The sequence below is a fragment of the Puntigrus tetrazona genome, chromosome 18, assembly GCF_018831695.1.
Source record: "Puntigrus tetrazona isolate hp1 chromosome 18, ASM1883169v1, whole genome shotgun sequence".
In the NCBI taxonomy this organism is placed as follows: Eukaryota; Metazoa; Chordata; class Actinopteri; order Cypriniformes; family Cyprinidae; genus Puntigrus; species Puntigrus tetrazona.
Window position 1 is genome coordinate 25,150,495 of NC_056716.1, and position 26,259 is coordinate 25,176,753.

At 37.0% G+C, this 26,259-nt stretch overlaps 2 protein-coding genes across 4 annotated transcripts; both read right to left on the reverse strand.

Moving 5' to 3' along the window:
* Positions 1 to 292: 292 nt before the first annotated feature.
* On the reverse strand, positions 293 to 2,350 carry il17c (interleukin 17c). Its single transcript, XM_043264252.1, has 3 exons — positions 2,009 to 2,350; positions 1,617 to 1,864; positions 293 to 1,039 (listed from the first exon to the last, which is right to left on the reverse strand). Exons 1-3 carry the CDS (start codon positions 2,012 to 2,014, stop codon positions 808 to 810), a joined length of 486 nt encoding a protein of 161 aa, XP_043120187.1. The 5' UTR covers positions 2,015 to 2,350; the 3' UTR covers positions 293 to 807.
* Positions 2,351 to 3,632: 1,282 nt separating this feature from the next.
* On the reverse strand, positions 3,633 to 26,057 carry zc3h18 (zinc finger CCCH-type containing 18). 3 transcript variants are annotated; one of them, XM_043264596.1, is made up of 19 exons: positions 25,885 to 26,057; positions 23,624 to 24,510; positions 22,943 to 23,027; positions 22,400 to 22,590; positions 22,205 to 22,300; positions 21,568 to 21,725; positions 21,041 to 21,070; positions 20,825 to 20,936; positions 20,285 to 20,571; positions 10,861 to 11,046; positions 10,500 to 10,625; positions 10,258 to 10,353; positions 8,645 to 8,884; positions 6,322 to 6,438; positions 6,025 to 6,221; positions 5,594 to 5,784; positions 5,410 to 5,506; positions 5,177 to 5,273; positions 3,633 to 4,699 (listed from the first exon to the last, which is right to left on the reverse strand). In XM_043264596.1, the coding sequence occupies exons 2-19, from the start codon at positions 24,497 to 24,499 to the stop codon at positions 4,474 to 4,476; spliced, it is 3,408 nt and encodes a 1,135-aa protein (XP_043120531.1). In that variant the 5' UTR covers positions 24,500 to 24,510; positions 25,885 to 26,057; the 3' UTR covers positions 3,633 to 4,473. The 3 variants fall into 3 exon arrangements, with proteins under 3 accessions (XP_043120531.1, XP_043120533.1, XP_043120534.1); XM_043264598.1 differs by lacking the exon at positions 25,885 to 26,057 and adding an exon at positions 25,535 to 25,870; XM_043264599.1 differs by lacking the exon at positions 25,885 to 26,057 and adding an exon at positions 25,494 to 25,870.
* Positions 26,058 to 26,259: the final 202 nt, after the last annotated feature.

Below are 26,259 nucleotides of genomic sequence, written 5' to 3' on the forward strand. Positions count from 1 at the left end.
CAAATTAAAAGAAAATATTCTCTCTCTCTAATATATATTATATATATGTATATATACACACACACACACATATATATATATATATATATATATACATACATACATACATACATATACACACATATGCATACATATATATTTAAATATTTAAATAATAGGCTATATTAGTAGGCTATTTGCTTTTTTTCTTTTTTACAAAACAGTATATTCTTTCTGTGGTGAAATATCATTTAGGCGCATTTGAAATATACCAACAAGGAATTTACAGATATGGACAAATAAATAGCCGAAATAGTGAAAATCAGCATAGACTTTATTGTTGTTTTGCACAATATGCACATAATAACATCTGAACAAAATGCAAAGTTGAGGGGGAAACATACTAATAATACGTTTTATCGTTCTCACTGAAACAAACTTCATTCCTGTCACAGACAGAGTTGAATTTCAACCTGATTTAAACAAGGACAGGTAGGCAACAGATCAAAAGTTCACATATCTGCATAATGTACGTAACAGTTAAATAAATAGTAAATAAGTTATTATCATATAAATAAATAAAGTCTAAATAAAGTAGTGTTTTACAGTAATAAAAATACCTTACAACAATATCTTCCTTTCAAGAAAGATTATGTTGGTTTGTAAGCTCAAAAAAATAAACCATGTGACACATGCAACCTTTCAGCTTATAAATATAAGCATATCAAACAACGTAAGTACCTTATCAAATATTGCATTTTAAAACAAACACGACATGGTACATGAGACACGTCTCTACAGTTGTGGTCTATATAGTATTATCCTCTCTTACTGCTGAGGAACCGCACAGGTACAGCCTACAGTCACTGACACAAGCTTATACTCTAAGGAGTATTTCTTCGGGTCAGATGGGCAAGGAACCTTCTTCAGGAATAAGCGAGTTTGCTTCACAGGCACCGAGTTGTAGGACCTATTTTCAACCCCGTTAATGATGCACCCTTCACACAAACACTCTGCCTCCTCGTACTGTGAGGGGTACATGTCTGGATTTTCCACAGTCCTGAAAACACAAGGGATCAACATACATTACTCATGTGGCAAGTCGCAGAAACTGGTTAAACATACATCACTTGCGCACACTTGTTTCATTTTATAATTTTGTATTATTATTTAAACACCGGCCTATTAAACGTGCCCCATAATGCTTTCTGAAGGCTTTTTCCTATTAATTATTGTTATTTTTTTTTCAAAACATAAATATGGCGTACAAATAAGTAGGCCTATACATTCACGTGGCCAGCTCCTGGGTTAATTTACAAACTAAAACTTTCGTTTCAACAAAAAAATGATAAAATTATAAAACAAAAACTGCAAAAAAGTACAAGCCTTGAGTGATGCCGCGCTGAAAATGTGACTAATCGTATAAAAAATATGCAATATTAAACTTTACGTACCTATATGAGAAAGTGTGAATCAAAAATATATTTTACTGCAAAATATATTCAAATCAAAATTTTTAAATATTTATAAGACGGTTCTATTACGCCATCAGCATTTTTTTTTTTTTTTTTTTTTTTTGCAGGTTTCTGATTTCTACGGTTTTGTTAAAACATCACAATTGAGAGAGCTTTATCTACCTTATCCGCCAGGGGGACAGTGAGCGATCTCTGAGCGCTGCCGATGAAGACCGAGCGAAATCCTCACAGGAGCCCGCCTGCTGATGGACGGCCCGGAGCGGCTGGTGTCTGTACGCGTGCAGAGCCTGGAGCAGCTTGTTGTGGATCTTGTTGAACCCATGTTCACATTCGCTGAAACATCCCAAATTCTTTCCCTTCACGATGTTCTCCGACAAAATGAAGAAAAATATTCCAAAAAGCAGCGGAGGCTGCAAGATAAAGATAAACAGATAAATAAGCAGAGGGCAAACAATTAGACAGCTTTATAGATTAAGGCGTCCGTTACTTTGTTTGATATGTATCTAATGTTACTTAGCCTTTTTTTTTTTTTTTTTTTTTTTTTTTACACTTACCCACATTATTTGTTGAAGGCGCAGTCTATTATTAAAACTCCGTCGACGCGCAGTTATGCTTAAGTTTGGTGCCCAGGTTGTGTCAGGCACGCCTGGTAGACTATAGTTTCCCTCCACTGCTTAACGTAAGCGAATTTATACCTGTAGAATCCATCAGGGAAAATCCGACTATGAGGAAATAGTAACAAATATTTACTTCCGTGCTTCCTCTTTCAAATGAAGCTCTAGATACACAAGCGCATTATATTGCAGGCTACCTGGAAAAAAAATTCGCTCGTTTAGACTTTTCATTATTAATTAGTCTGAGGGGGAAAAAAAACCGACTTGTAACTCAAATTAAAACCTTCGCTAACTTAACTTATAGGGTCTGTGATATCTGAAGGGGCAGGTTGAATTTATCCTCTCATACGATGAGTAATTTAGATTTCGTTCAATAAACGCAACACTTGAGTGATTAATAGTTTCTACGTCGTCTTCTTTGATGGAATGGGTGAGACGCGAGTCCCCAAGGTTAACATCTTCAATAATATTAAATTAAAATTAATATTAAAGAGAAGTGCTGCAAGACAACCCCTATATCTGTTACACACAACATATTTACCAAACATACCCTGCATTTCGCTAAACCTAAAATGAACATTCTTTAACACAGAGTCATCATCAATATTCTGCTTCAGTTTGGAGAAAATTTCCCTTTTTTTGAGCATTTTTTGACCTTTTCATATCCCTGGAAGAGCGAATGTGGAGATAAATTGTGGGAGCCCCCTAGATGTTTTTGGACAGGACATAAGAGCCCTCAATAACAGGTTATTCATTAACTAAAAAGGACAGTTAGGAGAAAAATCGGCTGGGGTTGCTATCATGGGACAAGACCAAGTGAATTTCCCAGCATCATCAGATCAGCCATTCTGAAAAACATCTCCCCAGGAGTCCCCTTTGCATCATGCATACATCCTATACATTGAATCCGAATGTGAAACTGATCATTTTGATACATGGTAAGGATCAATTTCACTCACATGCTGATAGAAAGCTAAATAACCACCATATGCATATTTTTAATATTGAAGTAATGATTATTCATAGAACACTGCACATTTACACTTTCCAATATTTATTATATATATATATATATATATATATATATATATATATATATATATATATATATATATATATATATATATATATATACTAAACTTAATTTTTATACAACGACCCAACAGTTTGAAGTCATCAGTCGTTTGTGTTATATTCAGCTAAACCGACAAAATCTCGAACTCTACAAATCACGACAGCTTAATCATTTAAAATGACTTAAGAAAGAATGTGGGTGTAGAATACAAAATTACTTAACTCCTACAATTTATGACGTATAAAAGTAAGCAAGGGAAGATGAATAATGTTCCAACCCTTTCAATAAATGATCTCGCTAATTTGCTGTAGGTATTGACTCGAAGAGGGATAATGGATAAGCAAACAGGGTTAAGCAATAAAACATTCCCACACGAACCAGTGCAGTGCTCCAGAGAAACAAAGTAGAGCATCAGACCATATGCGCACAAATGGAAAAGGTCTTCCATCGCGTGCAATCTTTCCATTAAAGAGGAAGCATCTCAACAGATTTATCTTTATCAAAATAGTTTATTTAGAAGCTTTTTTTTTTTTCTGTCACAAAAAGCAAGACGGAATTATTCCTTATCTCCGGGTGTCCCCATTACAGCCTCTCACACTTTCAACTAAAATGAGGGACAAATAAAATGCGGGTTTTCACTTGAAAAGCTAGGGGGAACAATGCAGAATCTTAAAAAAAAGCAATACTTCACATCACTGTCATTGGTTCTCTAGAATCATACATTTTAAGCAACAGGTATTCCGTCACCTGACTTTGTAGTTGTACGTTGTGAAAAACAGCTAAAGACGTGGTGGTGGATAGACAAGTTCATAGCTTAAAGGTGGACTTTCTTAACTGTAGAGTTTAGAAAAGGCAGTTTCAGAGTTTTTTAGCATGACCAACGTCAAATCCACAGATGCGTCCAGGATGGTCCAATCAGATCAAGCGATACGTCTGTCACACCGCAACGCACCACGTAAAATAACAGGAGTGGGAATAAAGCAACTAGAATATGAGAGAGAAGTGATTGTGGCAGGATGAAGAGCAAAAAATGTGTGCTGAATGTACAGTTTGTTTTATCTTTGAGACACACTACAGTAAAGGTTCCATCTTCCTGTGAAAAACAAACAAAAGTGAACAGGGCCACTTCTCAACTTTATCACATCAATATAAAATCTAGACGACCTCTCTCTGAGGGCAAAACAAGCAGAAATGTAACGGCAGTCTCCTTTCCCTAGGACACACATGCCCTTAGAGTTCAGAACAGCGACCATTTCCCATTTCTGGCAAACACTGGGCGTCGAGAAAACGGATGTCCCAGAAGTTGGATGATGCCGCAGCCGGGTTTTTATTATTTCCCAGGGATTTTGGCCCTTTTGCGGGCTATAGCATCCTCGACAGCCTTTAACTGTTTCAGCAGCTCCTCGCGACGAGAAAGGGTGCTGCTCGGCTTTCCCGATCCGGAACTAGAAGCGGAGCCGGAACCGGATCCAGCCCCGGGAGCAGGTGGTTTACCTGCAGACACAGCCGCCGGACCTTTCCCAGAAGACTTGGGTGTTGGAGATAAAGGACGCTTCCTGGAAGGAGGGAGAGGGAGACAGAGAGAGAGACAGAGAGAGAGAGAGAGAGAGAGAGAGAGAGAAAATAAAAGGAATCGAGTGATTTTCAAACATGGGATATTTTCAAATCTCTAGTCTTAGTCACACAAAGATAAAGCTTTTTTTATAAAACACCTTGATCTACCATGCACATAAAAAGGGAACTAATGCTGAACAAACATGGGGATTTTTATTTACTTTTTTGATTTATTTTAAAACTAGTTTAATACTCACAATCACTACTCAACATACAGAATGTGAGAACTCTTTATTTATACAAACAGCTCCATATTAAAAGGGCAATTAATAGTTATCACGCAAACAAATCAAAGCAACAAATTTAAATTAATTCAAATATTTTTCCCTGTCTGAACATATCAATTGACTACTGGAAATCACCACATATTTGAAGGGATATTCAGAAAGTGTGACTGAAAAGAAAGTGGCAGTGGGTACCTTTCTCCTTGTGGTGGCATGGGCCGAGGACCCTGTCCTTTGGGCCGATCCATTCTGGGGGACAGCGAGGGTCGACCAGGTATCCTCCTGTCACGACCTACGGAGATATTAGAGAGTAAACCTTGAGAAGATGGTGCACATCTGACTGAACTTCCGGACATTCTTTGAGAAAGAGCTAAACCACGATCATTTTTTGGAGGGGGTTTTCTAATGTGTGGCGGAGTGTTGTTTACCTCTGTCAGGTGAAAGAGCTATCCTCTTGCTGAGAGGCGAAGGGGGTCGCTCTTTATCAGCAGGAAAGTACCTTTTCCTATTGCCCCTGTCCGTTTGCTGCCGGCCAAAGAGAAACAAAAGTCAATTCAACCATCGTACGCTTCTGTGCAGCTACATGACCGTAACAACACCTTCCCCATTTACCTTATTGAGTAGAGTGAGCTTGATGTCCTTGTGAGAGCCGTATCCTCCCGGAGGACCCATAGGAGGCGGGTGCATGGGGTGACCCCTGTTTCCAGATCTAGGTATACCAGAGGTGGTTTTGGGCGGGAGACCGGAGGGGTCCACTCGTTTTCGCTCATCTTTGAAAGGCTCGTCTTTCTTTGGCGGTTTACCTTTAAGGCACACCAAACAAAACATCACTGTTATTTTAGTAATAGTTATATACTTAATAGTTATATATTTTAAAACTTCCATTTGATGTTTTTATATATTACCGTTTAGATTTATTTATATATAGGTTAGTTTTCTAACCTAATTTCTATTTTATTTCACAGAAGCTTAAATTTCAGTTCATGGTTTAGTTGAACTTTTACTTCACCCTGTCGGCGTCTTATGCAACAAGGCCACAGTACCTCTGTCTTTGTTGGGAGCCCTGTCCCGCGGAGGGCCCCTTTCCTTGCGGGCATGGCCTGGAGTGGGAGATCGGGAGCTGGCGGAGGACACTGGGCTGGCCAGGTCAGCGTACATGTCATCAGAGTCGGCGCTCCTGACTGAGCTACTGCTTGAGGAGGCGGACGAGACAGACGACACGCTACTGACCGACAGAGACCTGTGAAACCACACAGACAATCATGATGAATGCACAGAATTTTTGTTTAGGTAAAGATGGATTTGTTTTTTTGATTTGTCTGTCTCTGCGCATCGCATACCTTGATTTGTGGGATCCGGAATGAGACCGGGAGGGTGAGGCGGAGGAGGAACGGGATCTTGAACGCGAGCTGGAGCCAGAATAACTGCTCCCACTTACACTGCCACTCACTGTTCGCCTGCCGGGAAAATTAAATAGAAAAAAAAAAAGGTTTACACACTGTAGATGAAACTAGTGTCACTAATTAGCGCAGTACAAAAATAAACAACTCTTTGGGACTCATTCTTTTAATGAATCATTTCAAAATTATAGGGTAGGTTCTGTCTATTGTATCATTCACTGAATCAATCCATATGAACAGTTAACTCAATTAATGAAGCTTCAAAAGGTTCATTCAGACCACAACGTATTTCTGTAGTCATTACTAATCTGCAATTAAAAAATCCAAAGCAAAGGGAAGAACACACAAAGCATCCGTGTCAAACCTGATGTACTTCTGCGTCACAGCACAATGTTCCTCTTTGACAAAAACAACTGTGGACACTACAATCTAAAAGTTTAACAGAAACCAGTTCTCATAATGTAAATGTATCTACAGAGACTACTCCCTACAGCACGTCACTAAAAACCTTTCTAAAAAGTAAAACTTGTATGTTGTGAATTTCTAATTCACATAAGTTCTATTCTGTTAATCAATCTATTTATCAAAGAAATCTTTGATTCTATTCTTTGATTTGATTCTATTTTTTTTTTTTAAATTATTACTGTTTCCAGAAAAACATTAAGTAGAGCAGCTGTTTTCAACAGAAATGTCTTGTCACAGGAATAAATCATGTTTAACAAAATAACTCAAACAAATGGTTTAGTAATCAAAATAATATTAGTTTTTATGAATAAATGTGTATTCTATATTTGATCAAATAAATGCAGTCTTCGTGAATGTGAGACTCTCCAAACCAAAAAACAAAACATCACATGCCTTGACAGCTGAGTGAAGTGAAAGTAAAGACAACTAGGAATCAATCACAAAATCAGAACACCTTACAGGCAAAGAACACACCCAAATTCTCGCCAACTGAAATTATCAGTGTTTTTTTTTAAATGGTTTATTCTTTTCCCTATTGTCTTATAGAGCTGATACAACATTACAGAACTAGTTTCTATGCGATCCTCACATTCACAGCGTGCACAAAAATGTAAATCCAAACCGAGGGGCTGCAGAATATTTTTGTTGAATTCTCGGTGTATGCCCTTAACAGATATGAATGAAGCTTTATAATGGGGATAAGTGATTTCTTCCTATTTTCAACATTTTAGAATGGTGGACAAAAAGGTGAAAAATCTTTTTAACGACCGCCACCCCTTAATACTTAACCACAGCAATCTTAAAAGTTTTGCATGGGCAAGCACCAGCCACACTGCCTTACAAAACATAAATAACAAAAAACAAATATTAGCTTACTGATATTAAAATAAAACATATAAAGACCTGTCTGTATCAGATGTGCTCCTAAATGTGAACAACAGCTGGCCAAATGCCAATGACATAATGACAGGTATGACAACTATGATAAGTCTACAAAAGCTTCTTTGTTTACAACATTAGAACAAGCGGGACAGGAGATTTTCCTAAACACCCACGCAGGGTATTCCACATCCACAGTGAAACCTCACTCTCACTGCTATAGATCACAGAACTTTGTCACATGCTGCTTCCCTGTGCTGAAAAGCGCCTTTCTAGACACTCGCACAAACACAGAACACTGATCATTGGATAATGGTTCATATGCAAATACACTCAAAACACGGTATTAAAAAAAAAAAAAAAAAAAAAAAAAAAAAAAACATGATTAGGCCACAAACAAAATCTCCAGCTCTAATGGTGATGCAATCCTTAACCTTCAAGAAACCCTAATGTCATTCAAAGTCCCTGTGATATTTTACAGCATAACATATCAACACAAAGTGAATAAAAAAACCCCCAACAAATCAAAAAGTGTAGTTTAGTGTAACAAAAGCTGAATTTATGGAAAAAGGGAACATTCTGAGTTATTCTTCTTCACTTAAAGTGCCACTAGCAGAAACAGGATCACAAATATAAATTTTCAAAAAGGCATCAGACTGGTTGAAAAGACCACTATTACTAGACTATAATTTAGCTGTTTGTCATTTTGAAACTAGACAAAATTAGTCATCAACACCTCATGTGAAGAAGGGAAAATAACCCTTTGCATTTAAAAAAAGAAATAAATGTGAAAAGTGTCCTAAGACATGAGTAAATAATTTCATTTTTGAGTGAATGATCCATGCAAATGACTGAAACAACCAAACAAAGAGTGATGATGTGCGTCAGTGTCAGAATAAACATGTAACGTGCGCTGTACCTGCGAGGTGGGTTGTGCTGTTGACGTTCTTTTTTGCGTCCTTCTCTCATGTTGGGTGGTTCTCTCGGTTCTCTGGGTCCAGGAGGTCGTCCAGCTGGACGGGGGTTGGTGGGCTTTCCCGGTTCCGTGATTGGTTTAGGTGGTTTCCCTGGCTGTTCAGGCAAAGATGGGCTGGGCATCATTTTGGGTGGTCCTTTCTCCCTACGAGGAGGGGGCAGTACACCAGGCTTCAACGGGTGGCTGAATGAAAATATGCATGAGTAAATGAGAATACAGTATTGAAAACTAAAGCTACAAACAGGCAAAACATTACATCTTGTGTTGATATAGTTTTTTAAAGTTTTGTAAGACGTCTTTAAGCTGTGTTATCATATGGACACTACGAAGTACTTTCACGAACTATGAAATACGAGCTCTCAAACCACTTCAGGAGGTGGTCTGAGGACGCGTTCCAGATTAAACCGGACAAGCGTAAATGCACCTGCTTGTGGAAACCACACATGTAAATTTTACTTCTTCCAAAATGTTAAAATAATAAACATGTGAGAGCGGTATAGGCTGTGACATGTTATAGTCAGATAGGATGGCAATAATGCTACACGCATCACAGCAAATAAGCATCTTTTGCTGCAAATGAGTTGCAAACGCTAAACACTAAAATCATCTTCATTAAAAGTGTTGAGTCTATATGATCTTACCAGTTCTAATGCCATGCTCTCTCTTATTGTGTTATTCGATCGTGAAATTAGGTCATGATGATTAAAATGTAGTAAATATCTGTCGCTTTCGTTGACGTGTACTTAAATTTACATATAGTGCGGGAATTGAAGATCGGATTTCAGTCTGTTTTAGAGAGACACATTTTTGTGGCCAAGTGTAAATTGAACCATTTAAGTGGATATCTGATTACTTAAAACAAGTGTAAACAGGCCCTCTCAAGTTTTAATTTATTTGACCAAAAACACAGTAAAAATGAAAATGATATATTTTGAAATATTTTGTATTTTAAATAACAGTTTTTCTATTTTGATGTCTTAAGGACGGAGGGCTGCTTGAGCAAATGCTGACTTGCAATGTTGCCATGTCCTCATTTTTAAGAGTGCTTTAAGGCATGTTGTGTTGTCTTGGTTTATAGAGATAAACAATTTATAGAGTAAATAAAAGTGGTCTGTTGCAGATATATGCATATATGATTTTTTTGTGTTATAAAGCAAAGCATTTGGGTGTTTTAGTGTTTTTGTGCTTGTTCTTGTTTTTTTTCCTCTATCAAGATCTGGCAATGTTGACAATACCACAGGGCTCAAACACAATTAGCCCAATTTCATAATGTGCTAAGATTAAGACTTCTTTCACTTTTCCTTGCATCCCACATACAGATGAAGACATTTCTGATGAGTGTTCAAAATACGTCATTAACTATTAGCTGCTCAGTTCGGCTCTGTACACACTTTATAGAATTTCAGTAAATGCAATTGTCACTACCCATATTTTTTAGGGAGTTAATGCAGTTGTTGGCAGTCACACGACCCTTCAAATATTATTCTAATATGCTAATTCCATAACCGTAGTGTACAAAAAAAATATGTTTTGAGAGCATGAGTGTGTATATTTACCCTTTCAATGCCCCAGGAGGCTGCTCAGCTTTGTTCTTATTAGTGTTTCTTTGTGCTGAAGGGGTAGGGGAGGGCGAGGAAGAAAAGGATCGCGATCTAGAAAATGGAAATTAAAGTTCTTAGCAATCACAGTCACAATAAAAAACAGTTAATTATAAATGTGGTATACTGAACGCTCTGGAAGTCATTACAGCAAATTAGCATGGCAAATCAAGATATTATTATTGACTGTGGTATCTTACCTAGAGCGACTTCCACTGAAAGAGCTGTGCTGAGAAGAGTGACTTGAATAGGAACTCATTGAAGAAGAACGAGATCGGGAATGGGAAGAGCCAGAACCCGTAAATGATGAGGATCGGGACGAAGACCTGAAAATTTGAAAAAAATTATAAATAAAGCATCACGGCTTAGCTTGGAGGAATAGTTCAGACCAAAACTTTTAATTGATTTATTGATTCTCATACTTCTGTGATTCCAAACCTGTGTTTCTTCATACTTATTATTGTTTTGGAAAGTAAAAAAAGTTTCAACTGATTTTGCCCATCCATATAACGAAAGTCAATAGGCTTGGAATGACATTGGGGGTTTTTCATGATGCCCTACCTAGACGAATTGGAAAGGGAAACTGAAGATCCAGAGGGTCTGTGTCGCCTACGACCACGTGGAGGTGAGCCCATGAGACCAGGTCGTCTTCTAGGGGATTTAGACCTGCGCCAGGGGTCTTTCCATTCATCTGGCCTCTTGGGCAGCGGGACCATCTCCTTTTTAGGTGGTGGCTCCATTGGCCCTCTAAAAAGAAAAACAAGGGGATTTAGAAAAAAATAAAAATAATGCACCTACAGAGTGACTTTCCTACTGTGACAAACATCTCAATGACCTCTTTCCTTTAGAGAGTTTTTATATAAGTTAACTTAATGAAAGTGAAATGTTTACAATTAGCAGGTAGAATTTCCACATTCTCTGTCAAAGACAAGGTAAAGTCATAGATTTGTCGTCATTTCACCTAGACAGGAGTACAAGTCTTCCTTAAACATGAACATACCTCTTCATTTCCTGAAAAACAATAGAAAATCCCCAAAAATATGCATGCCAACTGACATTATCAAATCACCATTAGGTAACAATATGAAGCAATATTAAAATTAAATGCCACGTGTAAGTGAAATGTTTACGTTCACAGGAAGTTGCTAAACACATAAAAAACACTTAAAAATCTATTATTTAACATGAAATGACTGTAAACTAGTGTATCAAAGCCATTTTATATGGAGGCAACAGACTATATCCTCTTCACTGACTTTGGATGTCACCCAACTGTTAATCAGGAAGCTAAAGCGGCCAACAAACTTCTCATAAGCAGTGTCAAATGTCTTTTTATTTGTTTAAATGAGCCCTGTTATATGCATGTCTTTGTACCCATAATAATGCACGACTTTCCCACAAAGCAGATCTTGCATAAACTTGAAAAACTGATTCAGCTAGTTCAAATATATTTATTAGCTTTACGCTGAATTACTAAACTACCATTATTGTTGTCTTTAGCCCACTTTATTTGTGCTATAAAATCTAGTGCTCTTTGTTTAGTAATTAAATAACACTGAAGCAGTTGGCTAGCATTCAAACAAAACACCAGAAAACACGGGTAATGTGAATGAAATGGAGAAACTGCCTCATGTTCCCACACAATTCCTGTTTGACAGGCAAAGTAAACGGTTGTTTTCCCGGCAACTAGGTATCACGTTTATAATCTCTGTTCATGCTTGTTTCCCTTAGAAGTGCCCTAGATTTCCCCTGTGCTTTAGTTCAAGCAAGTATTGAGAACCGTTAATAATATTTCAAAATAATGTCTTAATATTCTTCGCTATTGCTGGCTGTCCAATATTCCAAGCGTATGTTCAATTTTGTGGATATGTGCATGGCTTTAGCTGGGCTAAAGTTTCTCACTGACTTTTAATCCATTAAATGCAGTGTGCGGACTTTGGTGGTCATATCGCCTGACCAGCCGGCTCTCCGGTAGTCACATACAGTTTAATTTCTCTGGATATTCCTTGACTAATTTAGCAAAGCTGTTCGAACAAAAGTTCAAGTTTGGGAGTTTTTGAAAAAGTTGCTTATTAATCCTTGGGTTAATTAAAGATTATCACATTATGCTATTAGTTAAACTCAGAGCATTCCGCATGTACACCAAAGTATGTCTTCTAATGAGTAACATGATCAAGCCTGGGACCTGGAATGTCCTTTAGGTGATGTCAGAGAGTAAACAAATCTGAGGCAAGTATTGCAGTGTACCTAAAAATAGTACAGACAGCTATAAGCTATTTTTAGAAGTGGAATCCGAGCTCACCTTTAATTTCCTGTTTGTACGGAAAAAAGGAAGCAAATCGTTCCGTGAAGAGAAATTATTATACAAAGCAGTAACAAGGCAAATCCCCAAATGAAAAAAAAAGTATAAAAAAATACATGTAACAGATTTTTTTTTTTAATTAGTCATACCTGAATATCCAGTTTCAAATGTTAACTGTGTGAAGATCCGATTACAAAAGTGATCTAGCAGTTTGTTAAAATTACTGTACACACTATTACTTTCACTATTAAGTTTGAAGCAGTAAGAGTTTTGCACCAAGGCTAAATTTATTTGATTAAATACACAAAAATAGTAAAAATAAAAAAAATAATAGTAAAATATTATTACAAAAATTTTATCTCAGCCTTGATTTGGTGCTCAGTAAACATTTACTACTACTACTGCTTTTGCCAGAAATAATTGTACAATAAAGTAAAAAAAAACAAAAGCATTTTATATAAATCTTTTACATTATAAATTTACATGTTGTTTTTACTGTTAAATTTAATGCTGAATAAGTGTTTTTTTCTTTACAAAAAAAATTTAAATAACGTTATTCATTTCTTAATTTTACACATGCTTCATGCATTTGTCAAAAGTTCAAAGGAACAGCATTTATTAGAAGCAAATCTGGTTAAATTATAAATGCATTTACTGTTAAATGTGATCAATTTATTGCTGCATAAATGACTACTTTTTTTTTTACTAAATGTATTAATTCTTTAAATGCATTATCGGGACAAAAATTACATCTCCAAAATATTCATAATTCTAAATATGTAAGCACTCAGGTAAAGATGTACATATTTCATCAGCCCTCCATAGGGCAAATAGCTCAGGTGTTTATCTCATCAAAACCAGCATGCTGCCAACAGGAAGACACCATACTTTTAACCTTGTTCGTGTGAGGGGATATCCTTGTTTTCATTTTTCACAGTGCGAGTACGATACATATCAATCTTGAGCTGAATCAGAATGTTCCTTAGAGGTGCTCCAGGTCAAACCAGGGCTAACAGAGGTTAGGAGCTGCGTCATATCACAGAATCGCTTATCTACAGTGTATACACTGCAATAACATTTTTATGAATTGCACACTGACTGATACAGAATGATCCCTGCATCAACGAATAACCCATTAATTCATAAATGAATCTGTAAGCTTTAAATCTGTAAGCTTTAAAAATGAATGCGACATTGACATTCATTCCAAGAAAGTATTCATGGGCTAAAAAAAAACTGAGTGCATTGCTTCATGTTTGCAGAATAATTCAATCATCTGTAATCATGGCATCTGAGCTCTGCAGAACATATCAGAAAGCAAATCAAGAAAGTTTAACACTGAAGTCATTGCATTGTTTTCCTTATTAAAGGAATGGGCATGGGGTGTAACTCGACTCCTGGAAGACATTTAGACATGATGTAACTTTTAGACACACCTACAGTACGTGAGCAGGCTATAAAGGTAAGCTGTGCTAAAATCAGACTCAGACAGGAAGAAAGCCTTGAGGAAAAACAGGTTGTAACAAAGCTTCTCGGAAGATCACGCAGGCTTTGTGAAATATGACCGATTGAAATAGCAATTTGCTTTTTTAAAATGGACACGTTTCAGCTATTTCTATACAGACAAACCCTTTCTGACGTGACTCTTGTTTACGAAGAACAAACTGAAATCAAAATACCTGTCATTTCATAATTTCTCTGAATGTATCACCTTTGTGACGTACAATGATGAAACCTACGTCAACATAAAACCTGACGTTTAAAGCACACTTCCAGTATTGCAAGAGCCGCCAGTCATAAACTGACAAACAATAAATGGGGTATAACCTGTTTTGTGGCATACTTGCCTATTGTACTATACTGTGCTATAAATGGAAAATAAAACGTTTGTTTTAAATTTTCTTGACTTGGCATACAATACACAGTGGTGAAAACCACAGAATAACTGCTAGATCAGCAAACACACAGGGCATGACATCTGACAGTTCAACTAATGTTTCAAAATGCCCTGACATTATAGAAGTCTGGAATATCACAGGCAACTGAATAATACAAATTAAGGAGAAGAAGAACAAAAGAGCAATACATAACAATAAATGGGGCAACACAGAGGAATATACTAGACAAAGACACAATGAGAAAAGAGAACCAGGATCAATTCCTCTTCTGGACTCTCCACATCTTTGGACAATCCTAATTCCATAAAAATACATTTCCATTTAAAAAACAACAACAAAAAAAACAACTCCAACCATTGCAGTTTAAAATCAAATTATGAAGGGCAATTTAAATATTTTGGGGGATTAAACAAAACGGTTTTATGAAAAAACAATTACAAAATTAATACTGTGACAATGCATTAACTGAAGGTTTATGCTCAGGGACAAGAATAATGTATAGTTGAAGTATATTTAACCTTAATTTATTTCCTCTGCCAAAGAATGTCATCGTTTTTGTTTTTTTTTCAGAAGACATTGGTATGTGACTTAATTAGTATTTCATGAAATATATCCATTAAAATGAAAATCATTTAAAATGATTAGTTTGTTAAAATGTTTTCATATAATTGTGAAATTATTTTTTTTTATGAAATTATACTAAATAATAATCTAAAATTGCCAGTAGGTGAAGGTAAATGGTTAAGACACAGAGTCATTTATTTGATTCGTTCAAATGGCTGATTCATTCAGGAGTAAACTAAATGGTTCTTTAGGAATGGTCCATTGACTCATTAGGCTTGTTCCAACTTTAAACGGATCATCACCATCAGATCGATCGGTGTGTGACATCAAAGTACTGCGAAAGTTATTAGAGCAGATGATTCTGCATGCTTTTGAATCGCTTTCACTGTACTTTGATGTCATTCACTGTATCTATGGCCAAAGGTTTAAAGTTTCACCTAATTTGTTCGAAAATGAAGAAAATACAGCTGTGTTCCTCGGCTACAAACAGTTCTGCTTTACCTTTATTTTCTCGCTGGCAAAACAGAGAGCATTGTAAAGACAGTATTTAAAATCACAGAGAGTATTCTAATATTAACTTATTTCTTACTGTTGTATACGAGTATAAGATCAATATCACTGAGATATATTTATATATATAAAATGGGGTTTTCAGTTAAAATTTAAGTCATCGCTGTATAAACACCTTTGGAAGCAGCTTCTAGGATGGCTCAGAAACGTTTGTGGCCCGTCATGGCCGAGTCTGAATCATGACGTGCAGCAGAATTGTGCAGAGAGGCGTGCGAGTGAACTCAGTCATTACTTCCTCTGTACTAATCTTTTTAATGTTAATTAACCTGACTTAACATTTCATGGCTCATGTAATTGCTCATTGTTTCAACCACGGAAAGATATAAACAAAACAGCGTGCCAATAAAATGCAGCCATTTTTTTACCTCAGCAAGTCAACAGTGTCCACAGCTCGTTACGTCACTAGAGAAATTACTAGAGGAGCATTTAGCAAAATATACCATATTACACCAAATTTACCAAACCTGTTAGTCTTAGTTAATGTATGTTTAAATTGATCCGATATGAAAAATGCTATAACAGCCAGCGTGTGAACAAAACCTAGAAATGTTATGCTCCCTATAATTTTAAGCATTAAGCTGAGATATAATTACAACATAGTTATAATTAAAATTTTCTTAGTGATAAAAATCTAACTACAACAATAAATGTATTTAAGCAAAGAGCAACCCCACACCCACTATATCGAAATCGTACTGAACCATGACCAAGATACTTACCGGAACAATCATATTTGTATAATGTTACACCCCTATTATAGACTGATCGATAGATTTTATAGAAAGATTCTAGTATATCATGTGTAATCGTCACATAAATATAAATGCACAGCACATTACAAAACATTATTCACAAGTTGTTCACATTATTCACAATTATTCACAAAATGCATAAATGAGAAAATTAAATGTCGAACAAGCTTGATTTTGTCAGTTTCAGCCATAGACAAAGTTATGAAATACCATTGTAATTCCATTATTACCATTTCAAATGTCAATTTCCTTAAACGAATCAGACTAAATCTTAAACATCAAAGCGATGACCCAACACACACCTCTCAACGTCACAGGGAGTTGTTTGTAAGCCTACAGCATTGATCTAAGCTCACACACTTGTGCTCACCACACCTGAAAAATGGTTCATGCTATGCTTTAATGATTTCCTTCCTGTGTGCCTTTGCCAAGTCGAAAAATTCCCTTGTTTCTCGAACACGTGACTTCTATTATAATCAAGTGTTCTGAAACAATTATGTCAACTTCTTTCAATGGGTAGCACAAGAATCAAACTTTCACCTGTGACGCAGGTAATGCAAAGCTAATGTAGTAATTCCAAAATCATGCAACATTTTCTGGTTGCAAAAAAAAAAATTCTGACAATTGGTGCATGTTGCGCAATTACACACAAAATAAAATATAATATACCCTAATCCAGTGGTTCTGAACTGGTTGGGACACGCGTGTTTCCATGGTTTTCAAGCTGCTACCCACTATTTGTGCGTGCATTTGTGTGTGTAATACATGCATTATATATGGGTGTGCATAAACAGCCTACTAAGGTAAGGCTATTCTGGGTTATGAAACAAAAGTTATCATGGCAAATACTAATATGTGTAACTGTTAATGAAACATGGAAACTGCCCCTAAATAGAATGAATATCACACGTTCATGCAAATCCTGCCCTGCTAACACACGCAGTAGCTACCAGTTATGTGATTTATTAGTATTGCACTTATTTCATGCATTGCATGCTTGTAGTTTTTATACACCGCTGTGCTTAGTCCCCGCATGCTCTAGAAGAGTAATATCTGGCAGGACAGGGTAGGCTGTAAAATCCTGATAAGTTACAAAAGTAACAATATAATTAAGCCCGTGATCTCATCTGACCACAGATCAGGTATTCTTTAAACCACATCTGACAAGCTTTTAAAATTAAAGTCTCGCATCAGAAAATCATTAAAAATTACGTTTTTCGTTGTTCGTGTCTCTTTGGCCCTCTCAGAATGGTCTCTCAACTGGTGGGTTGTCAAACACTGTACTAATCCATGCCACTGAGAACAAGTAACATTCTCCAATAACAAAAACTTTACAGCTGTTTTTTTTTCCCCACCACAGAAATAAATTACATGAAAACAGAAAAGTTCTGAAATATCATTATGATTTAAAATAAAACACATTTTTGCTTTTGTAAACATAAGATTTTCATTATTTCAAACTTCTGACCGGTAGTAAACACGAAAGTGGTCTCACACCAGATACGTTCAGTTTAAAGTGAAGTTATGTAATTTGCTACATGATTTTATTGAATGTATGTGGTCCTAAGGTAGCATTATTACCCATAAGAAGACAGGATCCAAAAAACAATGCTCTATTGAGTATCCAGCACTGTCAATGAAACACGAAGCACTACTAACCACATCAGAAGTGCTCATTGGAACTGAAACTCTGTTTATAGATCAGTCACAAGGCCAAAAAGTATGACAGTGCATTTTTACAGGTTTCAAGCTGACCTAACTGTTCACATGAAATTGGTTATATGACAAAGAAATTTGAGACGCAACAGCGTTCTTTGAAATCAAATCACATAGGTGTGAAGCTCTCCCTACACTGCCTGGTAAATGACTTCATTCAAGTATCAAGGGACATATTCACTATCTCCTTTTGTGGAGTTCTGAGAACACAAGTCATTTACTCAAAGTAAGCCGGAAATTTGTCCACTGGCTTAATGAGATGCGAATCTCTCTTTTTTTTTTTTTTTTTTTTTATCTAGGAAAAAAGAGAGCTGATATGACAGAGTGTCAAAAGCGCAGCACTGGTGTGGCCATGAGATACAATCCTCCTGGAAATTTCCCATACAGTAACCATAATCAAATATGCAATCTGAGACATTGGATATGCATATGAATACAGCAATGAAGTTGCTGTTAAAGGGAAATAGTGCTAGCAAGACTATTGTGATAATGTCAGGAAAGACCAAAATGCCGAAAGATTCAAAATGAGCGATATATTTGCAACTTGAAGAGTGCTAATTGAAGTGTGTTAACGCAAGAACAGTCACCCTGCAGTGCTTTCCCCAAAAGAACATTATACAGTCAAAAAATTAATTGCATCCAAAATAAAAGTTTCTGTTTGCATACTTGACGTGTGTGTATTTACACTTTCATGTATATTTACATTCAAAAATGATATCATATATAAATGCATTTATTAAATAAACAACTTTTTTTTTAAAATATATACATGTTTGTATACACACACACACACCTCAAAAATACACACAGTACAAATCCATATATTATGTAAACATATGATAATCGTTTGACAACACCATTTTATATCAATATACAGCTAAAATAACTACAGCAGCTAGAAAAAAAAAACTTTAACCTCAAAATTCGATTTGAACTTGAATTAAATTTGGCCATACTTCACACACTCGGAGGTTGCACTTGCGCATTAACTTGGTTTTGCGCTAACCAATTGTTTGACAAGCTGGCAAAACTGGCCCGGGCTGATTTTTCACAGACAAAAACTAAACTACAGAGATGGTGCGGCAACAAAAACAATAAAACAGCGGAGACTGCAGCAACAACAGACTTTAATAAACGGTTGTGTGAGAGGGCTATGAGATAGCAGCAAAATTAGTTTTAAAGTGTACAAAGACAATAGAGCAGACACTGGACAAAGATTAAGTTTTCTAATCAACCGTCTGCATTTGAGTACAACTCAAACAGACTAGTAGGGGCGTGTGATATGACGATTTTTGATCACGGGTGATAGAAATATTGTAGAACCGTACTTAAGCACATATTTTATCAGATGCAGTTCTGGCACGATAGGCCAATATACTGTACAACGCAACGAATAGACACAGCAGCGTTTACTCGGCGGTACAGTTACTCTCAAGGGACATAGCACTTATTTGCAATCCCAAAAGTACAATGTTGCAGCACCAGATTACTGAACATCTTTTGTGCCAATACTGTAAAAACGCACAAGGTTTGTGTTTAGATTTGGTCATGTCTAAAATCAAATCTTTGTTCTCATTTCCTAAAATGCACTAAAAATCCGCCATTATTTTTTGGGGTTTTTGTTACCCTGGAAGCATTTGTCTTTATAATAGGGAAATGAGTATGGCTTTAATGCTCAAACAACATATAAAAAAGAAAAAACATGACAAAGAACTGTGATAAAAAAATCGTGAAAAAAAAATTATATTGCGGACCCCTACTTAAAAAGCTAAGCATACTTGGCTCTTTAGTCTGAATCTGATCCTATGACAAAAACAGAGCGGCATGCAACAAAGGGGAATTGAAATCACTTGAACATTAGCAGTCTCTGTAAATGACTGCACAGACAACACAGAAATAATTAGTGGAAATGCATGTAGATTTTGTGGTGAAAATTTCTATCCTAAATTAAGCAGCAACTGAATTGTAAACTTCACGACTAGCACAGCCTACTCATCTGAGCAGACTTCAAATAAAAATGTCTTACCTAAACCTAAACATCCCAAAAACTGCGTAGAAGCTGGGCATTAAAATTAGAACTGCCATAGTTGACCAGATTTTACTGTGCAATAGATATCAGACGGCCTGTGACCTCTGTGCCTCTAAGACTGAGGCTAGTGTTAAACGGGAAGCTTTAAACCCACCTGGGTGGCATGTTCGTGGGTGAACGTGGTTTGAGAGGTTTCTCCTTCTCATCCTTCTTCTCCCGGGGCTCTCTAGGAGGTCGCTCTCTAGGGCGTCCCTCCTTTTCATCTCGTTTCAGACGATCTCTCTCCCATTCCTCTTTCCGGCGCCGGCTCTCCTTTTCCCGTTCCCGCTCTCTCTCTCTTTCTCGCTCTCTCTGTCTGCGCTCCCGCTCACGGTGGTCTCTCTCACGCTCTCGCTCCCTCTCGCGGTGGCGCTCGCGTGGATCTCGTTCTCGCTCTCGGTCCTGATGCAAACGAAAAACAAATCTCTGTTGTTCAACAGTACAAACACATGCACAAGTCTCTCAGGAATACTGAACACTGAACCATTAGCTATTTTTGTGCAATAAACATATTTTAGTAATTCCTGTTTCGATTCGGTGTACACATCATGTGCACTTAAAAGTCTGTATCAGTAATTTTACACTTTAGTTTTTTATTAAAAGCTCTTCTGAAAACATAATGGTGAACAAAACGGTAAAATAGCTGTACACTCACAGGGTAGTACGGCAGTGGGGTCTCAGTGTACTGCACTCGGAAATTTTCATACTGGCCTCCTCGCCAAAAAGCTTCCATTTCATAATCATAGTATGGGTCGCCATACGGATCACTACCACAGAAACAGTTGTTATAAATATACAGTTGGGAAGAACAATACATTTCGGTGCAGATTAATGTGTGAATTTTGGGGGTCGGCTGATTTATGACACTCACGCATAACTTGGATCTCTGAACTCAATATCACTACAATGCAGAAAGAGAAAAGAAAAACATTATAGTATGGGTCAGAACTTATGTCCATCTCTTTTAATAAACAATAATTGTGGTCAAAATTTACATTAATCAATATATAACAATGCATATTTTGGGTGCTGCAATGAGTCAACATTTTGCACATTTTTTCCCTCACGCTTTAACCACCTTTTTGCCATTTAGTGCTTTGATGCAACCTGTGTTGTTAAAAGCGCTATATAAATAAAAATGATTGATGGATTGATTTTAAATGGTCCTGCAGCGTGACGACTACATTGTTTCCAAGAACAAAAATTCATAGAAGTCAAAAACATAACTATGTCATGGAAACTAATGTGCATAAGAATGATCAAAATGCTCCTAAAAAAAGTTTTAGATGAATGACAATTACCTTTAAGGAATGTAAACTTATGAATCAGCAGAAAAAAAGCTAACAAATGAAAGAGATCACTCTCTGATTAAGCTCCTGATAAGTCATAGTCTCGTACCCAGCATCTCTGATTTCTCTGGTGATACGATAGCCACGTTCCCTGAAGAAGTCATTTTCTTTGTCAAAGTCACGGTCATCTTCACCTATGGTTACGGTGAAACGTTTTTCTTCAAAGTCTGGTTCCTGCTCTTTACGGATGGTGGCTTTCTTCAACACCTAAGGGAAAAAATTTTTTCGTTGAAACGAGTTGGATCGAGGCATTCAGTCATTCAGTTTAACCTGTAACCTTTCCAGCCTAACACATCCTCCCCACAATAAAGCATCATATTTAGAATAGCACGAGTATGAAAATAAGCGTAACATTTTGTCTTAGTTACAAAGTTGACTTTTTTTGTTAATCAGAAAAAAAAATAAACAATAGGACACATTTAGTACATTTAAAAAATATAATTTTATAACCACATTTTAACAGAAAAAAAATTCTTATAATGGTAAATGTTGTGTTTTAGTGTATTTGTTATTAAATATTATTTAGTTAATTAAAGCATTACATGCCAAATAAGTAGTTAGTAGTTTTTTCAAATGACTCATTTGAATGGATGAGTTCCCCTCAAAAAAACCCATAGAGTATAACAATACTAAATTGTTCGTGCAAAAAAATTTTTTTTACACGGGTATGGTGGTGATCACCGTACCTCTTTGGCATGTCTAAGGCCTCTTTCCCAGGCGCTCTCCACCGGAGGATCTAGAGGAGGTGGAGGAGGCGGCAACTCTTCTACAGCAGGTGCTCCCTGGAAGAAAGACAGGATTCAAATGTTAAACTGAAATTTTAGCCTTTAAATTAGGAAGGGAAAAAAAAAAGTTGAAGATAAATCACAAAAGATGCATACCCAGGGGTTAGCAGGCATGAGGGGGTGAGGTCCACCTCCTCCTCCTCCTCCTCCTCCTCCTCCTCCTCCACCACCTCCAGGAGGTGCTCCATTAGGAGAGAAAGGATCTGGCTTGGAGATGAGGGAGTAGTTGCCTTTATCATTGACTCCTGGATGGATGAACCTACAGATCATGCCCCATGTGCAGTTACCTGCAGGAGACCAGACAGAAACCATTGCGATACTTAAAGATATACTGAGAAGTTAAAAAGTTGTAAATAATGACACAGCATCAACATCAGAACAATCCACTGGAATGTGCGCTCTGAAAACAAACACGCTCATAGAAAAGAAACCGCGTTCAATTGCTCCCCCTACTGTTGCAATTTAGGCACACGCTGAACAACAAACTAAATGTGAGGCTTATCAAACTTCAAAGCATTTTATCATCCAGGTGAATTGTTAGATTATTGCCTTGGGCTACGTAAACGCACCATATGATATGCAGAAAAGCTGTATTAGCAGATTTAAAACATTCAGGAAATCACACGAACAAAGAACTACCTTTCATAAAAAACCTGCAGATGGGTCGGGGTCTGATCTTCCTGTCCATGGGGTCCTTCACCTCCCCCTCCTCAAGATCATCATCCTATAAAAAAATTATTGAAAAACTCTCACTACACCAAAGACAGGTGGTTTACTGTAAAAGCTTGGGGTGAATAAGCATTTTTAACACTTTATTTTGCAAGGATACATTAAATTAAGTTGGCAAATAAAGGTAAAAAAATGTTCTAACTTTATCAGAAAAATCTTGAAAAAGGCCACAAAAATATAAAGCAGCAAAAGTGTTTTTAAATTTCACTTGAGCACCAACTCATCAAAATAAAATGATTTCTGAAGGATTGTGGGAACTTGTTGAAAGTTAAAATTACACTCCAAAATGTTTTTAAATAGAAAAGGGTATTTAAAGCGTTAACGTTATTTCACTACATTACAGTGTTCACTGTAGTTTTAACGAAATAAAGCATTTTGAATTCAGACATTTTTGAAAGAACATTCAAGTGCTCCCTCTACTGTTGTGGACCAGTCATAACAAAAATCTCTGCATAAAGCATAACAGACTTGGGTTTCAGAAAATTAAAAACAAAGACACAAAATTAAAAAGCAATGATAAACTGAAGTGGAACCGAGATGGAACAGCTCCTATTATAACATGCTGATCACAAATGATTTCAGCATACTTACATCTATCTCTCCTTCATCAATCTCTCCATCATCTTCCTCTTTCTTTTTATCACGGAACGAATCTCTCCTGCCTCCCTCCCTCGAGTCCTCAGATTTTCTTAGCGGTGTGTCTTTGTTATCTGGGGGCAAAATTGGTTTTCTTTCCTTTTTCTTCCGTCTTTTTTCCTCCTCTTCATCCTCCTCTTCCTCATCTTCTCCATCATCCCCGACAGGACCCTTCTCTCCCTCGTCTTCCTCAGGAGCAGCAGCACTGGGCTCTTCCGGAACCTCCTCGTCATAATCTAGCTCATGTTCATCCAGATCTCTGGACACGGAAGATTCATCCTTCAAATCACTCACTACCATCGCTGCCCTCCTCCGCCGCCTCCTCTCTTCTTCCTCATCATCCTCATCCTCCAACTCAGCACGGCCAGACTTGGTGTTTGGCTCATCCTCCTCGTCTCGCTCTTCTTCTGCTGGGGTGAAAGGTCGCTCATGTTCTGGCCCCGGCGAGTCAGGATCAGGTGATCTCGGCGTCTCAAGGATTTCCTCCTTAGGAGACTGGCTAGCATTCTGTCTGCTTCCTCGGGCCGTCAAACCGATGTCTTGTTGGTGGACATCTTCTCTCTCCTCCCTGTCTAACTTGTAGTCTTCCAAGTCTGACACCTCCTCAGGATCTTCTCTTCCAGCTGCTATCCTGTCTACATCCTCAAAGTCTGAGTCTCCTCCAACCTCCTGTACTTCATTCGCGTCATCGTTTAAAAGCTCACTGTCTGACAATCCCTTGTCTACTTCTGCTGGTGACTCGGGCGACTCCAGCAGCTCGTTGTCGGAGAGACCCTTCTCGTCCTCCTCAGGAGATTGTGGGGACTGGGTGGGGCTCTCAGGGGTATCCATCAGCAAGAACTCTGAAGCAGACCAAACAGTTAGAAGAGAAAATCACTTACTAAAATAATATCCATTATTTGCAACACTAACACTACTAACTACTTGACATGTAATGCTTTAAATAATATTTAATAACAAATACACTAAAACAAAAGTTTGTTTTATGAGAATATTTTTCCTCATTAAAATGTGGTTATAAAATTATATTATTAAAATGTACATGAAACACTTTCTAAAAATTTTGTAAATATATATTTGGCATTGATATATAACTTATGTAAATAATGATAACTATATGTATAAGATAACAAGAATCAGGTTAATGCATGAACCCTCTGAGGGTTGGCTTAAAACTAATCAAAACAAGACAACTATTCATGGGGTAACACTTTACAATAAGGTTCATTAGTTAAAATGAATTAACTACATTAGTTAAACTAAGATTGAACGGTACTTTTAAATCATTGGTTAACACACCATTAACATTAACAATGAAAGACTATTTTTATTAACTAACATTAACAGATTAATAAAAACTGCAATAAATGTGTTGATCATTGCTCGTTTGTGTTTCACATTAATGTTAACAAATAACACCTTATTGTAAAGTGTTACTACCCATATTTTTAAGCTTTTAAATGTGCTAATATTGCTCAATTATTAAAAATTGCATACTTTTTGTAAAATTACCGAAAATACATTTACTGCGTTTGGTAACTCAAATATTACCCTGACTTTCAACATGCTTGTCACTATTTATTTTAAGGAGTCTTACACAAAGCTAACAGTTATAATTGTGGCAATAAAGATTTTAATATCAATAGCACTTAAGTAAAAACTATATACTGGTGATTTGATATAATGTATTATTTGATAAACAAAATCCCTATTAAAACGAATTAATTAACCCTATTAATTTTTCCAGAACACCTATATTAGCCTGCTAACGTAAAATAGCTTAACCGCATTTAAAACGTAAACTTATAAACAAACTCTTCCATACCACACAAAGGCCAATCATTGAATCATCTGGAACTTGTTTACCTTCTCAGATTTAAGGCAACGGATTCATGAGAGGGAGGCCGACACATGTCTTACTAGCCGCTTTATCTTTAACGGGAGAGCTCGTTGATGGCGATGCGGCTAACAGGCCCGAATCCTGCCCGCACACTAGAAAACGACACAATTTCCGACATTTTCCGAACGACCGCGCCACTTAAACGCCGAGACCTCAGCTTAAACAACACGCACACGTTACTTTCTGAGCCTAAATTCGCAAGTTCCTGTGTTGCACGGCGTTTCCTCGATGCACACTGGCTAAAATCTCATGCAACAATAAAGCGCTCCCTCCTGCACAACACACGGACATCGCGTATTAAAACACATTCGGTCACCTTTCAAACCACAGAGTCTCGGGAGACAGGGTCTCAGTGTAGGGAGTCACCCGGTCTCTCTCCTTGGGGTGACTGTGTTCAAACAATGAGCGATCTGTCTGGGGTTCGTATTTTTCTCTACCGGAGAAATTCATAAACCCTGCACTACACAGTGAGAGCGGCCATTACACAGACGTCATCAAAGCGCGACCAGCTGATTTTCTTTTCGTTACACAGAATACACGAACAAGTAAAAGAAAGGAAACGTATTGTTATTAAAAGATCGTGTAAGATGCATATATAAAATATTTAGTACACAAATACACCGAGGCTTACATTCGTAAACATGCACACATGAGGTCAATATTTATATATTAAGGTCACACAGAAAAAAAG

Coding starts and splice junctions, on each gene's coding strand:
- il17c (XM_043264252.1), bottom strand. Junction 1,040..1,616: donor CTGTCCCCCTGGCGGATAAG/GTAGATAAAGCT, acceptor TTGTGTTTTCAG/GACTGTGGAAAATCCAGACA.
- zc3h18 (XM_043264596.1), bottom strand. CDS start 24,499: ATGGATACCCCTGAGAGCCCCACCCAGTCCCCACAATCTCCTGAGGAG. Junction 21,726..22,204: donor GCCTTAGACATGCCAAAGAG/GTACGGTGATCA, acceptor TTTTTCCCTTAG/GTGTTGAAGAAAGCCACCAT. Junction 10,354..10,499: donor TTCAGTGGAAGTCGCTCTAG/GTAAGATACCAC, acceptor TCCATTTTCTAG/ATCGCGATCCTTTTCTTCCT.